The 16,326-nt window shown below is 40.6% G+C and overlaps 1 protein-coding gene across 22 annotated transcripts in view; it reads right to left on the reverse strand.

Annotated features, from left to right (window-relative positions):
• PUM2 (pumilio RNA binding family member 2) overlaps positions 1-16,326 on the reverse strand; it is a 108,088-nt gene that overhangs the window by 45,837 nt on the left and 45,925 nt on the right. For 19 of the 22 annotated variants that reach the window (XM_078388685.1, XM_078388670.1, XM_073002046.2 and 16 more), the window contains exons 8-10: positions 11,640-11,762; positions 5,251-5,393; positions 1,833-1,971 (exon numbers count right to left, since the gene is read on the reverse strand). In XM_078388685.1, coding sequence (XP_078244811.1) covers positions 1,833-1,971; positions 5,251-5,393; positions 11,640-11,762 — 405 coding nt within the window. The remainder of the gene's footprint in view (positions 1-1,832; positions 1,972-5,250; positions 5,394-11,639; positions 11,763-16,326) is intronic. The other 3 variants (XM_073002087.2, XM_073002062.2, XM_073002059.2) reach the window with 1 other exon arrangement.

Raw genomic sequence — 16,326 nt, forward strand, 5'->3', positions numbered from 1 at the left:
GCTCAAAGGAGATCTGCCGTGGATAAAGTTAGGTAGTGATGATTGCAAGATGAAGCCAACTATTAGTCTTAAACACAACAGAATAATCTGAACATCTTGAATAAGCTCCCATCATTGGACTTCAAAGAATTCTTACATCAGGTCCGTAGGTATTCACTCAACATTTACAAAATACCAGAAAGCACTTCAGGGCAAATAATAAATGCAAAGGCTTCATTATTATTATTATTATAAAACAGTTCTAGTTCAAAGTGCTTCCCAAATAACCTATGCAAGAACAGAAGTTTATGTCTCATGTACCAACGATAATCCTTTCAGTGGCCATTTTTCTCCCTTTGTCTCTAGGGGAAAAGAATCACTTGCCTCATTCAGAAATAAAAGCTGCAACTTTTGAATCGCACTAAAACCATAATGAGGTAGGCTATACTTATAGCTTCTCCTGCTGACCAAGTGAATAACCCATGCATTGGGGAGTGGTAATATTTTGAAGAAAAGCTATGCATTTTGATACATAGTCAAATCAAAGAGCAAAGGCCTAGACACTTAAGTTTATACTTTGCATGCGGGACTGCTGGACATTATCCTGCAGAATGTTAAGTGTCATATTACTAGCCAGTATGTATAAATGGACATTTTGAATTCCATTATGGCCAGTTACAATTTTTGAACCTTACAGAAAAGCAAATACAACTGCAATGTAGGTAGTGCAACCTATAAATTCCATGCACAGAAGTTCCATTTCTAATTGTAAAAATGTTTGTGGCATAAATTTATAATGCATGTTAGCCTAAAGCAGCAATGGTGAACCTATGGCACAAATGCCCCAACTCGCACAAAGAGGGATTGCTACCCCTGGCAGCCAAACATGAGGAGGCAGCTTCAGCTGCGGTGCTGGCGTCCTGACAGGTGGTAGGGCAGGATCTGGAGCAGCTGGCACTGGCGGGCTGGGCACAACTGGAGGCGGATCCAGAGTGGGGTCTGGAGGCACCTCCATGTCCAGTATTCCCCCTTCCACCTCCACCACTTCCGCTGCCACCACCTCCTGCTAGGTTGCTTGCCCCCCACCCCATTTGGGCACTCGGGCTCAAAAAAAGTTCACTGTCACTGACCTAAAGTCTTGTTTTACTGGAAGTGTACTGTGCACCAAGATAAAGAATGTCATTTAAAATCAGTTATGGCAGAATTCAAATTGATCAGAATCTGCACTGAAAAAGATGCCAGCAGAATACTAAGCAATTTATTATCACAAACTAAATACTATATAGATTAACCCAAACCACTATTTGTTTAATAGTGGTTTGGGTTTAAAGTGCACACTGCAGAAAAGGCAGGCTCTTCCACTTGCCCAAAGGGACTGTCTTTCATTTCTGGCTCCTCCCACTATGGTGCACCACAACCCCATTCCAAAGAATTTCTTAACTCTGGAGCTGATCCTTGGATGGTGCAAAGGGTTATAAATGGGAAAGAAATGGGGAAGTATCACGGATATGTTTCTTCGATACAAAGCATTAGACAAAGGATCTTCTAAAAACATCTTGAATGGGAAGCTGATTTAATTTTCTCAGGAGCAGTGCAGATATTAACACCTTATGTTAGAAGGAGTAAAAGCAGACTGCACAAATAGCACACGCTTCCTTGGCTGTGCACACAAACCTCTCCTGCTCTTTTTCTGTCAGCTGTAATCATGATCAATGAAAGTCAAATTCCAAAATTCTACGCACACTAAACAACACAGTTATATTGTGACTAAATTGTCTGTTGTGATCATATCACGATTTTAAAAGACTAAGTCTGAATGTCTTCTTAAGTTGCCTTAACTCATCATCATATACCTGGCATGCCTGTGGCAAGACCCTGACCAAAAGCCAAAGCTGGATTTGCTGCCGCAGCTGCTGCAAGTGATTCTGCCTGCTGCCCCTGCTGCCCCTGATTGGGAGTAAGAGGGCGCTGACTTCCTCCAGTACGAAGAACCTACAAGAAACCAAGGGCAACACTATTTGTTTAAAATGTGAAGTCTGAAAATGATAAGATATTAATAAAAAAACTCAAACATATATTGTTGTGTGTATTTCTTGATTTTAGGGTAATTTGATAGAAGATTTATGGCACAAAGGAGACAAGTTCAGTGCACTAGGTGATCTATAAATCAGTATCACTCACAAGAAGTTCTGAGACAGAAAGTAACAAGTTTCAACATTTCTATAAGCAAAACAGACACGCAGGTTTCAGTTTTAACATCAATCTTTATGTCCATTCTCAGACTTTGAATTTTTATTGCTAAACATTTTGAAAACAACTATGTTATACACATTTTTAAGACATTTATAATCTTGGACCAATGCAGATGTAACACTTGTTGGCCTTAAAACTTACTTAAGGGATTGTTAGCAGGCTGTATAATGACACTCATTCTCCCAGCACAGCCCTTGAACACAAATTCCCACCACTCTAAACTACAGCTCAGCATTATTGTCTCACTGATCTCAACCACAGTAAATACAAACGAGGATGTGTACCTAACCTAGGATTTGAATGGAATTACTTCAGCAGCAATCTCAAACACTACATAGTGAGAACAACTCAACTTGCAACAGTGGTGGAAAAGTTACAAATATAACAATAAACCAATGTTAAGTGGTTAGCAGCACCAGAGAGGATGAAGGGAAATCACATATGAGAAATATAGGATCCCACAACCCATCCCTGACCACTAAGTTATTAATTGCAAAATGGAATTACTTCACTAGCCTCTTTTCTTGTCCGTGCACATTTGTAAATGCATTGTAAAATGTTACTATCATCTGTTTCCAGGACGGTTTTCCATTTTATCTTTTACATCTCCTTCACTACTAACTAGAAAATTAATTTAGTTTCTTTCAAGGGATATAAATCGCAAGTGACATTTTGGTACTGTATGCTCATGCACTCAGGTTCCACACCCAAACATTGTAGACTAGTTAGCCTCATGTGAAATACAAAGAGTTCAACACTTTGCAAAGGTATCTTACTTTAACAGGCAGTTATTTAAATACACAAAGGCTATTAATGAAATCTTGTTTTAAAGCTCACTGCAGACACACACTATTTTACTAATTTTGCTCAAGCTACAGTTACATGCAAATATTCCTGTTCACATGTTATTATTAATCATTATTAGGCAAATGAAACTTATAAACAGCTTCCAGCAATGGTCTCAGCAAACCATCACTATTGTTTTTTGTATAGTCAAAAACATTACACTAAAACTATGGGAGTCAGGTGGAAAGGGATCCTGACCATAATAAGGAGCTTGAGAATGTTACATCTATATTGAGCCTAAGAAGATGTAATAACACATTTACAACAACACATAGAAAGGCAAATACCAAATTTGCAGGAGAATGTTAATAACAATGAAGCTCATTAAAAAAAACCAATTAGTACAGTGCCTCCCAGTCTTGGGTCCCCAGATGTTCTTCAACTAAAACTTCCAGAAGCCTTCAACACTAGCTGTACCGGCAAGGGCTTCTGTAAGTTACAGTCCAAGATACATCTGGAGACCCAAGATCAGGAAACAATGAATTAGTATACAGTATTTCATGTACTCTGTATTATTACACTATGCCACTCAGAACCCTGTCATTTTTCACAGGTGTGAGATCACCTATACAGAATGCTGAAGTTGGATAACTATTATCATACAAGCCTGGCAAAATTCAATACAAATAGAGGGTTGTATTCAATGATATCTTTGCACCAGGAGAAAACATTTCCATGTGAGATGGAACATTTCAGTTTCACAAAGCCCACCCCTGTGCAGCCCACTATTCCTTGCAGAAAACTATTCCTGCAATTTGGGAGACTCTCTGGAGATGTATACAGTATAGAGAAGAACTGCAAGAGACAGGAATGACTGGAGAATATCTAGCATATTCCTGCCCAATATAAACACTTTCACCAGTGCAAAGCTATAACTGGATACAGTCCACAATCTTAAAGACAACACACATCTCATTCTATGTCTTATAACTCACACAACAGTGTTACATTAAAACCATTAGCAGATCAAGACCAGAGATTGAAAAATACCCCTCAAAGAGCCCAGGTTTTTAATAATACTGGATTTACAGGTAAATTTCTATTCTTCCCTTCGCAAAAGAAAGAAGACACAGTTGAACACACTCAGGTAATACAGTAGTCCAGCACTGTTGTAATCAACTGCACAACAGTTTCTCTTCTTCCATTGTATTTCAGAAAATACAAGGTTCCTTTATTTATTTATTTATTTATTTATTTATTTATTTATTTATTTATTTATTTATTTATTTATTTATTTATTTATTTATTTATTTATTTATTTATTTACTTACTTACTTACTTACTTACTTACTTACTTACTTACTTACTTACTTACTTACTTACTTATCTATCTATCTATTTATTTATAGAAAACAAGGAACTGAAGGATGAACATGAACTCTTCTTTCAGGATCCCATCTGACAGCTATATGGGATTCCTGGCCAAGAAAGACTGATGTCACCCCTTCGCACTGTTCTGAAAATGACAGCTCCTACATGGCTCGTAACAGTTCCTGATGGATGGAATGTAATAAGACAGCACATAAAATCTGGGACCCACTAAGGACACGGGAAATTACTGATGATGTTTAGCTGTCCTGAGCGAGATACTTAAACATCACCATCACAGCTACAGTTGTTTCAGGTGTATCAATTGGGAGAGACCAGGTGGGAGGTAGGTAGACAAATTCCAAAACAGCAGTGAAGTTTGACCAGCATAATAGTTTACACAAAAATTGCACTAACAGGCTGATCCCATCAGTTCTCTCTTTGTTCTTTTTCTACCTGGCTTCTGTTGGTTTCTGGATTCTTGGCTGGCTCACAAACACAGAACTCAGCTGAAGCCTGGCTTTCAAAAGTGGAGGTATGTCATCTTCCAATTCAGCTGTCTTTACAGTTCAGGAAATAGTCTTTAGAACCTGAGAAATGGCTTTTCACAAAGCTAACTGCCCTTTCTGGAAAGGGGAAGCTGAAAGTTTACATGCCATTTCAAAATGAAGCATGGTGGAAAAATTAAAAGTTTATTAATTGAACAGATTATCTGGCATGGCAAGTGCACAACTTGTGCACTATTATACATACTAACAATCATATGCATATACTAATGCACCATATATCACAAGAAACATTACAAGGAGACAGACATTTCTAAGTTTTCAGATGTGTATGCCTCTCTATTTGTCTCTAATTTACCTGCTGCTGTCCTTGTTGTGCCTGTGATGCAGCCTGCTGATTGGCTGTGTTGTTTGCTGCAGCTGCTGCTTGCTGCTGAAACAAATTGGCTGGATACACTCCCCAAGGAACTCCGTAATACTGGGGAGGAACTACTGCTGGTCCTAACCAAAAAGAAAATGATAGTTTAACCTACACGTATTATGTACAGGTAATTGTACCAGTCAAAGACAGTACTGATTGCATTATGCCAAAATAAACTACATACATTCAGACACAGAGGATCCAGTAATTGATACCTACAGTCACAAAGCAGAAAATGATTTGCCCCACCTTCCAAAATCCATGACAAATGAACAAAATACATAAAATTTAGATTCCTCCCCCACCTCTAATATTCTGAAAGGACAGGTCCCCCACACACTGGTCAGAGGAGTTCAGGAAAGAATTATCCTGTCCCAGCAAGGTAACTCTGCATCACAAAAGGCAAAGAGTGATAGAGGGGGGAATGCTGACAGCAGAAGAGCTAGAACTATTTGCTAGAAACTAATATTTGTTTAAAAACTTTCTTTGCTAGTTTACTATTTAGATCAGCTACCATAAAGGGAATCATCCTTTCCTGCAAAGGTGCATCAACCATAAAGAGGGGATCCCCAAAGAACCCAACAAAGCTACATTTCTCTCATCTTAAATTCACTTGCATAAGCAGCACAACAGGACACTGAAGCAAATTCTGGTTTGACCAGCTCTTTTTCAGTACAGCCTCTTGTAATCTTTCCAGCCCTTTCACTCAGTCAAATTACATAAGCTGTAGAATTCCTGCAACATTAGCTACTCAGAGGGATATGGGAGACATACAAAAAAACCCCAGCTTGCTTACCTGTAATAGTGGTTGAGTGGAACATGCACAATTAACTTAATAGATTAATCTGCAGTTTCACAGAGTTATCTAGGAATCTTATACAACTCAGCAAAGTATTTTTGTGTGAACTCTGTCTATTCCTCAATGTGCCCATCTTCATGCACTTCCCACTCTTTCAATTACTAGTCCACCGTTGTGGATACGGACAACAAAAGAATGAGCAGATAGGTTATCGAAGGTCAAAGATGGCCACGTGACAAACCAGTTTGAGGTAAGCAACCAGCTTTTCCTGCTAGTCTCTGCGATTCACATAACGGGAGATCAGTGAGCTAACTTGCTAAATGAAGGGGGATTCCATGCCATCAATGATGATGCAATGACCCTTTCAGACTATAAGATATTGCACTGTCTTCAAAAGGGTTGTTGCATCTTTATTGATGGCATGGAACCCCTCTTCATTTGGCATGTTAGCTCACTGATCTATCTTGTCGTAGCACCTAGACAGTAGTGGCACATGAATGTGGATGGCTGTGTAAACCTATCACCTTTGCACTCATCAGTATGGACCATACCTTTAAAAAAATGCTCCAAAAAACCCAGAAGAGACAGTCATGACTCTTGTGGAATGGCTCAGGATTTATTCTGGAGGAGACTCAGCTGATAATATAATTCAATCGTTACAGTTGGAGTTGTTGTTGTTTAGTCATTAAGTCATGTCCAACTCTTCATGACCCCATGGACCAGAGCATGCCAGGCCATCCTGTCTTCCACAGCCTCCCGGAGTTGGGTCAAATTCATGTTGGTAGCTTCAATGACATTGTCCAAATATCTCGTCCTCTGACGTCCCTTTCTACTCTTGCCCTCCGTCTTTCCCAACATAAGGGTCTTTTCCAGGGAGTCTTTTCTTCTCATGAGATGGCCAAAGTTGGAGTCTCAGCGTCAGGATCTGTCCTTCCAAAGAGCTCTCAGGGTTGATTTCCTTCAAGATGGATAGATTTGTTCTCCTTGCAGTCCAGCGAACTCTCAAGAGTCTCCTCCAGCACCACAATTCAAAACATCAATTCTTTGGCGGTCAGCCTTCTTTATGGTCCAGCTCTCATTTCCATACATTATCACTGGAAAAACCATAGCTTTGACTATTCAGACCTTTGTTGGCAAGATGATGTCTCTGCTTTTTTAAGATGCTGTCTAGGTTTGTCATCATTTTCCTCCCAAGTAGCAGACATCTTTTAATTTTGGGGCTGCTGTCACCATCTGCAGTGATCATGGAGCCCAAGAAAGTAAAATCTGTCACTGCCTCCATATCTTCCCCTTCTATTTGCCAGGAGCTGATGAGGCCAGTGGCTATAATAGTTTTTTTGATGCTTTCTTGATGTTTCTCTTCATATTCTGCCATCAGAGTGGTATCATCTGCATATGTGAGGTTACTGATATTTATTCTGGCAATCTTAATTCCGGCTTTGGATTCATCCAATCCAGCCTTTCACATGATGTATTCTGCATATATCATATTTTTCACTCCATAAGATGTACTTCCCCCCCAAAAAAGTGGGGTGAAAAGTTTGTGTGTCTTATGAAGTGAATACACTTCTGCAGGGGTTCCCTCCAATGTCGGGGGAAAAGCCCTTGGAGACCTCCTGGGGGTCCTCCACCACCCAATCTGACCCCCAGTAGGTCTCCAAGGGCTTTCCCCCGATATTGGAGGGAGCCCTTGCACACCTCTGAAAGCAAAAAGGCATGGGAAAAGGACGGGAGATTCAAACCTCCCGCCCTTTCCCCTGCCTTTTTGCCTTCGCAGCAGTGGGGGACTGCCAGGTCTCTGATGGCTTCCTCCAAGGCATCGGAGACCTCCTGGGGGTCTCCCGTTGCCGCAATCCGACCCCCAGGAGGTCTCCAAGGGCTTTCCCCTGACATCGGAAGGAGCCCTTGCAGACCTCTGAAGGCAAAAAGGCAGGGAAAAGGGCAGGAAATTCGAATCTCCCTTCCTTTTCCCCTGCCTTTTTGCCTTCGATGTACCGTATTTTTTGCTCCATAATTAGTTGCATCTTATCAGGTGTGTCCACAGCTGAGCGTCCTTTTGACTTTGGCCCAACCATTTCATTAGCTCTGGAGCTACTTGTACTTGTCCTCCGCTCTTCCTCAGTAGCATGTTGGATGCCTTCCGACTTGAGGGACTCATCTTCCAGCGTCATATCTTTTAGCCTTTTGTTTCTGTCCATGGAATTTTCTTGGCAAAGAAAACTGGAGTGGCTTGCCAGTTCCTGCTCCAGGTGTATCGCGTTTAGTCAAGAATTCTCCAATATGACCTGTCCATCTTGGGTGTCCCTGCATCACAGCCCATAGCTTCTCTGAATTACTGAAGTGCGTTCGCCACGACAAGGCAGCAATCCGTGAAGGGGTGGGTACTTTTCTGAGAAATGATACAGAATTTGCTATAAAATCAAGAGAAGATGCAAAGACTTCTATAAAGGCAAAGCTAGTGGAAGCAGTGATTCAGATTGCCTTGACATAGTGCATGGCCTCTAGTGATGTGCACAAGTGTGACAGTTGTCCCCTGCCATCTACCTTCATCTGCTACTCTATCTGTATACCAGGGCTTGATCTCATATAGCCTTTAATGATCTAGATATGTATATGGGATCAGAGAGTCTAAAAAGCAGTTGCAGTTCCTGTCTTTGTCATCATTGTCGTTATCACCATTATCATCATCGTATTTGTCCCTAAGTAAGTAACTGCAATGAGATCCCTGTTCCCTTCACACTGTTGTCTTCACACATCTGAGCAAATGGGATCCTTTCTCCACCTTACTTCCACCTTAGCCTGCAACTACTCCTACTGCTCTGTTGTGGTAATAAAAGCAAACATTAAGTCACTGATCTTCTGAGAGGCAATGTCCAGAGAGGAATATCTTTATAAGCCTTTCGCTGAAACTTAAACTTATAGGTAATGCCGTCACCACTGGATCTCAAACCAGAAACATTTTATAAGATATATTTTCATCCCTTTCTTTTTCCCTATGGCTAGAACTGAGGCCATCAGCCAATGTGGCTGTTTATGTGATAGCTGATACCAGAAAATAAAGATATGTTTAATGCAAAGATTGTGATTTTTTAAATTTTATACAAGATTACACTGCAAAGAGCTGGCGTAATTAATAAAAAACAAGATAAAGATTTTTCATAGAGCCTTTCACCTAACTTAAACCTAATCCTAGTTTCTCAGCCTACATCTAAACCTATCTAATCCTCTTACCTCTCCTTACCCTTCTCTCTCTCTCTCACTCACTCACTCAGTCAATCACTATACTGCCTCCTCCTTTTCCCTGCCCATCCCAATGCCATAACACTCTTATCTGGCACTCATCCAGCACTCAATCTATTCATTCAAGCAAGCAAACAGCCAAGCTATCTATCCACAAACAACAAGGGACAAGTGCAGATTGAGATCATATTGGTCCTCTTGTATATGCTCTAAACCAGGAACAGGTGACTGCCAACAGTTGAATTAGAGACTGTATTATCAGTGCTGCATACCTCCGATTTAGAAATATCTAGAAAGCAGTGTAGTCTTTGTGGCACTGTCTTGTACTTTCTTGAAGCCTGAATACAAAACTACCTAATGTTTGATATTTAACATGGCTTGCACTTAACCTAGCCCTGAAATCACAGATTTAGGCACTTAAGAGAAAAGTTCTTTTTCAACACTAAGAGCTGTATAAGTCCTGGTCGTGAACATATTCCTACTGAACATATAAACAGAGGCCTGTTTCATGCTGCAACCTCAGATGCATTAATTGCATCCCTCCCCTCTCAAAAAAATAATGGGGAGAGAAGTCTTATTATATTTGGCTTGAGAGTTAAAAGAAGGACAACACTGTATATGGATAAACAATATAAACTTCAAGGCAGACAAAGCATTTCAGATAGTGGGTTTAGCCCTTCATTCAGTACATTTCTTAAAGAAAGCTGTCAGGGCTGTAGGCCCAGAAACTAAGCAGAGAGAAAAACTTGTGATGTCTTTTAATTTCCAGCACAAAGCTGAAATTGCAAACTGAACAGGATAATGATAACAAAAGAAAGAAATGAAGAAAAAGAACAAATTAAAATATTCAATGCTGTGCTCTCAAAAGTCATAAGGAAAGTTGTAAGCAATGCTACTTCTGCAGCAGACAAAATGAAAGAGTGACTAGAATCTGCACAAAGAGATGTGCAATGCAAAGAGTGTGGAATTCTTTCTAAAACACTCAACTGATCTCTAGAAGGTTCCAAGACAGGTCTATGTAAGGATAATCTATTTGTGTGAGTCAGAGGTGATGCAAAAGAAACTTCCATTTCACACTGCAGTCTATTTAGATGCAGCTGTATTAAAAACCAGGGATTCCCCATGCATGGGCACTGTGACCAGGCAGATAATGACTGCAGCCCTCACTGTTTGCTGATTAACATAAGAAACAAAGTGCCATTAATAGAGCAAAGGCATTGTAAGCCCAAAGCAGCCCAATAAGCATTTTACACACCACTAATTTCAACTGGAGAATTAAGTAGTTTCCCACTGAGATCCCTGAATTTATTTGGCTGGATTGTATTCCTCATGTAATTTGGTGTTATCACCATAAAGGGACAGTTTTAAAATGTTTCTGTGAAACTGTGGGAAGTTCTTTTTCAGTTCCACTAACAGATCATCTGAAGGATATGGGCTATCAACATTTTACAAAAGGATTAATTTTAGTAACTTTATAGACTTTGATATGGAGGACATATTACAGTAAAAAGGAAAGACTAAATATTTTCTGTTTAATCTGTTCAAAGTTTAAAATAGTTTGATTTTTAAAAAATCCATACAACTAGAAGCTCCCAACTATGGTTGTAGGAACTGCCATTTTAAAAAACTATAATCTGGACAGATCTCATGTGGATTCATAATGTAAGAAGTTAAATCAGCTTTGAGAATACTGCGCTGGCTGCCTAACTGCCAAACACACATACATATCACCTTTACAGTGGCCGCTAACCTAGATAAGGAAAAGCAGCACTGCACATCCAGACAGCAGAGTAGACTCAGTTTGCTCTCTCTATCCTACAAGCAACTAGGTCTTCATGACAGAATAAATCCTCTGTGTATGTAGCTTAATTATGTTGTTGCCACTTCTCCTGGGCTGATAGTTCCTGTGACACTCAACTGCAAAGACTAATTCAAGCACAGGGATTACTGCCCGGTGCATCCCTTGCACTTCTGAGCCTATAGTGGCTACAAAGCAAAGGGCGCAAGACTAAGTTCAATATTAGAACTCTACAAAGCACAGCAACTTCTTTGAAAATGAGTAAATAAGATGGTGTTCAAAGCAATATCTGACAACCCACAGGGAGAAATAAGCTCAAAACTTTTGTGACAATATATGATATGGTACACAGAATGAAATCCAAGTCTTAGATACTGGGCATATGGGGAAAGACCTTTATGGTTATAAATATGCTGATTTTCAGATCTTAAAGTTAAAAGAAATTGCTTATAAAAAAGAATACAGTAGGACCTGATAGTATTTTCTTACCTGCCAGTGTAGCTGCTGCAGCTAAACCTGCAGCTGTGTATGGGTCAGCACCTGGTGGAGCAGCACTGATAATGTATGGATTTGGCACAAAAGCAGCTGGAGCCAAGCCTGCCGAAAATACACCTGTTACAGTAACAAAAAATTCAATTTCACCAAAAACAGACACCAGACACATTGTTGCATCAGACAAAATATAAACTTTAGCATTACAAATACACGTCACCAACTAGTGAATAATAATAGGAGTTAGAAGTGTAATATTTCTCATTCCTGTCATTTAACTACCAGGTTCAAGAGCTACTTCCAGAAGCATTCCTAATTCTCAGTCAGTGAAGGACTGGATCTGACACAAAAGGGTTAATTTCCCTAACCTGAAAAGTTCTTGCTCTCTCAGCTTCAGCAGCCCTTAGAGACAATATTGGACTCTCTTCCATTCCAAAAGTAAAATTCATCACCCAGCATTAGCAGTTCTTCCCAGAGAAGGGCCACCTAAGATTCTTAAGTAAACTGTAGTTTACCTGCTCTGTAGCAAGGGCAGAAAGAGTCAAGGCAGGTACCACGTCACCACCAGGAACAGGGCACCATGGTTCCTGATATTTGCTTGATACTTGTTCATCCCAGGGAAAGGGGATGACACAAGCTAGACATGAATATCAGGCATACCTCAGACATTTGAATATCAAGTCAGCCTTTTTAATGGCCAGTTGTCCCACTGTACTATCAATCACTGGTTAACTGAGTAAACTGTCTTGGTGTATCTATCATTCTTTCCCACTGAGCAAAAGAACCGAGTGGAACCAAAGATAGTTACTAGCCGATGGGCAGCTACAGCAGCCAGATATCTGGGAAAACCATGAAAGTCTATTTTCCCTCACTTGTAGCAGAATGACAAGCATAACAGAAAATGTAGGAGGCTGATTGGGAAGATTTTCTGAAGATTCAAACTTGAAAAAATGTTCCAATCTGTAAGTACACAGGCATCACATAGAAAGTTTTCTATAAAATTCCAACGTTTCAAATATTTTCTAAGAAAAAGTTAGCCCAGACAAATGCTCCACACTGTTAAGATTCAGTATGTCAACATCTGGATACTAAATTTGACCTGCATTCTGAGAGGACAGAAACAACTATAGTAGTAACTTAATGAACTTCCAACAAGATAAGAGCAATTGTGTTGTAAACCATGGTTGACATGGCCACCACAGTTTAAATATGACGGCATTCACTATGTCTTTCGATGTAGGATGGCAATGGTTCTGTCTTCCCCAAGCTCTACTGTAACTCAAGGGATGAGGGGAAAAGGAGTAAAGTCATACAGGACTTCCCCTGAACATCAGTCCAAAAACACAGTGCCAAGGGAATGTTGCCCAGTCCCCATCTTTGGGAAGAAATGGCAAGGTAGAATAATACTTGCACTAGTTCCCCTTTGTGGGACTTGTGGTATCACTGGCCGAGAATATCTGGAATGCTGTTTTTATTGACTATGTAAGGCAATAGGTAGTATATATCTGTCAATACAGTGGTGCCCCGCATAGCGACGTTAATCCGTTCCAGGATTAACGCCCCTATCCGGATTCGTCGCTATGCGGGGGGGGGGGGACCCATAGGAATGCATTAAACTCCGTTTAATGCGTTCCTATTGGGGAAAAACTCACCGGTAAGCGAAGATTCCCCCATCCGGCCACCATTTTTGCTGCCCGGTGAGCGAGGGCAGGCATGAAAACGCTGCGGGTGGCCATTTTCTGCAGCCGGCGGCCATTTTGGAACCGCCAATCAGCTGTTTTGTAAACATTGCAATGTGATGTTTAGCCTATCTAAACATCGTTATGCAGTCACATTAGCGATTGCAAAAAACGCATCGCTATGCGGATTCGTCATTAAACGGTGCACTCGTTAAGCGAGGCACCACTGTACTAGCAAGTGTTTGAAGCAATTTTTCCCAGCTAAACTCACTGCTTTAAATAATTTTCTCCAAAGACGCAGCTTTAATTTAGAGTCTCTATTGCAAAGACCAATTTTAGTAACCCATGATAAATGGTATACTGTCATGCAGGGCATCTTCACCCATGCAAAATATAGATAAAAAAGTAAATGTATAACTCTATTTTTTAAATGTAGAAAACAAAAGTAAAATTCCTGCAAAAAGGAACAAGAGGAAGAAATTGAAAGCCACTTAAAAACAAGCTAGAAAACACCTAGCTAGATTAAAAGGAATTCAGACAGGGTTCATCTTGACATGCTGAATAGAGTGGTGAAGGCAGGGTTCCCACCAAAAGCAACCTGGAAGAGACTCCAGAAAAGCTCCACCCAGGTGCAAACCCTATGCATGTGAGTCACAAAGATCACAAATAAAAAGTCCAGCTTATAATGTTGAAGATTCTTTTGTCAGTAGAAAGCAAATTCAACATTCCCTCCAGAATGGTGACTTCTCTGAATCATGATGTCGGCATGTTTGCATGATCTCCTAATTCTAATCTTAATATTTTCACCTGAGCTAGTGTTGGCTCTGGCGCTGATGGCAATTTCTGTAAGTGGAGGGGGTGTCCTCCTCCCTATTTGGAACCAGAAAAATGTCTGGGCTCTACCTTTCAGACTGGAAAAGTTAAACTTTTTATATTGGCTTTTCCAACCAAAAGGAATCCTCACAGTAAGTCCAACATTCCATTTTGGGTTACTTTAAAAAGTAACTGTTCTGTGCCATCAAGTTAGAACTAATGTACAGCAACTGTAACAGCACTTTCAAGGTAAGTAAAGTAAGATATTTTAGGAATGTTTTAACTAGCTCCATTTCCCTCATGAGCTTCCACGGCTAAGTGGGGATTTGAACCCAGATCTCCTTTAAGAGTAACTACACTGGCCTAAATCCAGTTGCAAGTCCCAGCTACAGCAGAGCCCCTGAACCAACTGCTGAATGGCAAGTACAAACTTATGTACATACCACTGATTGAATGGATCTTCTGTACTGTGGAGTAGCACTTGGGCTTAGACCATTAAAAGAGAAACTAGTCTCCTGCTCACTGGGATCAAGTCTGGGGGCAGACTTGTCTGTGGAATCACCCTCCTTGTTTCAATAGGGTTTACGCTCGCAAAAGGAGAAAATGGATATTACCCTGCACCAGCCCCAGAAAAGCCCTACCACTCATGTGAACCAGGAACAGACTATTAGTCACAGCATTGTCTACTACCATTTTAATTCTATGACATATCCATTACCACAGCACAATCTTGTCCACTATGGCTATACCATATATTGTAATGTTTATTTCTAAAGAAACAACATCTAAGGAGGATACCTGATGTCTCATGAGCAGAAGTTTTGATCCTGTCCTTCTTACCCATTTGCCTGTACCTACACCCTTTCAACCACTTCACGGCTTGCTGCCTTGTCGTGGCGAAGGTGCTTCAGTAATTCAGAGAAGTTATGGGCTATGCCGTGCTGGGACACCCAAGACAGACAGGTTGTAGTGAAGAGTTCTGACTAAACGCAATCCACCTGGTGCAGGAACTGGCAACCCACTTTTCTTTACCAAGAAAACTCAATGGACAGAAACAAAAGGCTAAAAGATATGGAATATGAGCCCCTCAGGTTGGAAGGCATCCAGCATGCTATTGAGGAAGAGTGGAGGACTACAAGTACCTCCAGAGCTAATGAAGAGGTTGGGCCAAAGCCAAAAGGATGCTCAGCTGTGGACGTGCCTGGAAGTGAAAGGAAAGTCCAATGCTGCAAAGAAAAACGCTGCATAGCAAGCTGGAATGTAAGATCTATGAACCTTGGGAAGCTGGATGTAGTCAAACTGGAGATGGCAAGAATAAACATTGACATCCTGGGCGTCAGTGAACTAAAGTGGATGGGAATGGGCGAATTCAATTCAGACAATTACCATATCTACTATTGTGGGAAAGAATCCTGTAGAAGAAATGGAATAGCCCTCATAATCAACAAAGGAGTGGGAAAAGCTGTACTGGGATACAATCTCAAAAATGATAGAATGATTTCAATACGAATCCAAGGCAGACTTTTCAACATCAAAGTAATCCAAGTTTATGCACCAACCACCAATGCTGAAGAGGCTGAAATTGACCAATTCAATGAAGACTTACAACACCTTCTAGAACCGACACCAAAGAAAGATGTTCTTCTTATTATAGGGGACTGGAATGCTAAAGTATGGAGTCAAGAGATAAAAGGAACAACGGGAAAGTTTGGCCTTGGAATCCAAAACGAAGCAGGGCAAAGTCTAATAGAATTTTGTCAAGAGAACAAGCTGGTCATCACAAACACTCTTTTTAAACAACACAATAGGTGACACTACACATGGACATCACCAGATGGGCAATACCAAAATCAGATTGATTATGTTCTCTGAAGCCTAAGATGGAGAAGCTCTATACAGTCAGCAAAAACAAGACCTGGAGCCGATTGTGGCTCTGGATCATCAGCTTCTTATAGCAAAATTCAAGCTTCAACTGAAGAAAGTAGGAAAAACCACTGGGCTAGTCAGATATAGTCTAAACCAAATCCCTTATGAGCACACAGTGGAAGAACAAATTTAAGGAACTCGATTTGGTGGACAGAGTGCATGATGAACTATGGATGGAGGCTCGTAACATTGTGCAGGGAGCAGCAACAAAAACCATCCCAAAGAAAACGAAATGCAAGAAAGCAGAGTGGCTGTCCAACAAGGCC

The sequence above is a fragment of the Pogona vitticeps genome, chromosome 1 (assembly GCF_051106095.1).
Source record: "Pogona vitticeps strain Pit_001003342236 chromosome 1, PviZW2.1, whole genome shotgun sequence".
In the NCBI taxonomy this organism is placed as follows: Eukaryota; Metazoa; Chordata; class Lepidosauria; order Squamata; family Agamidae; genus Pogona; species Pogona vitticeps.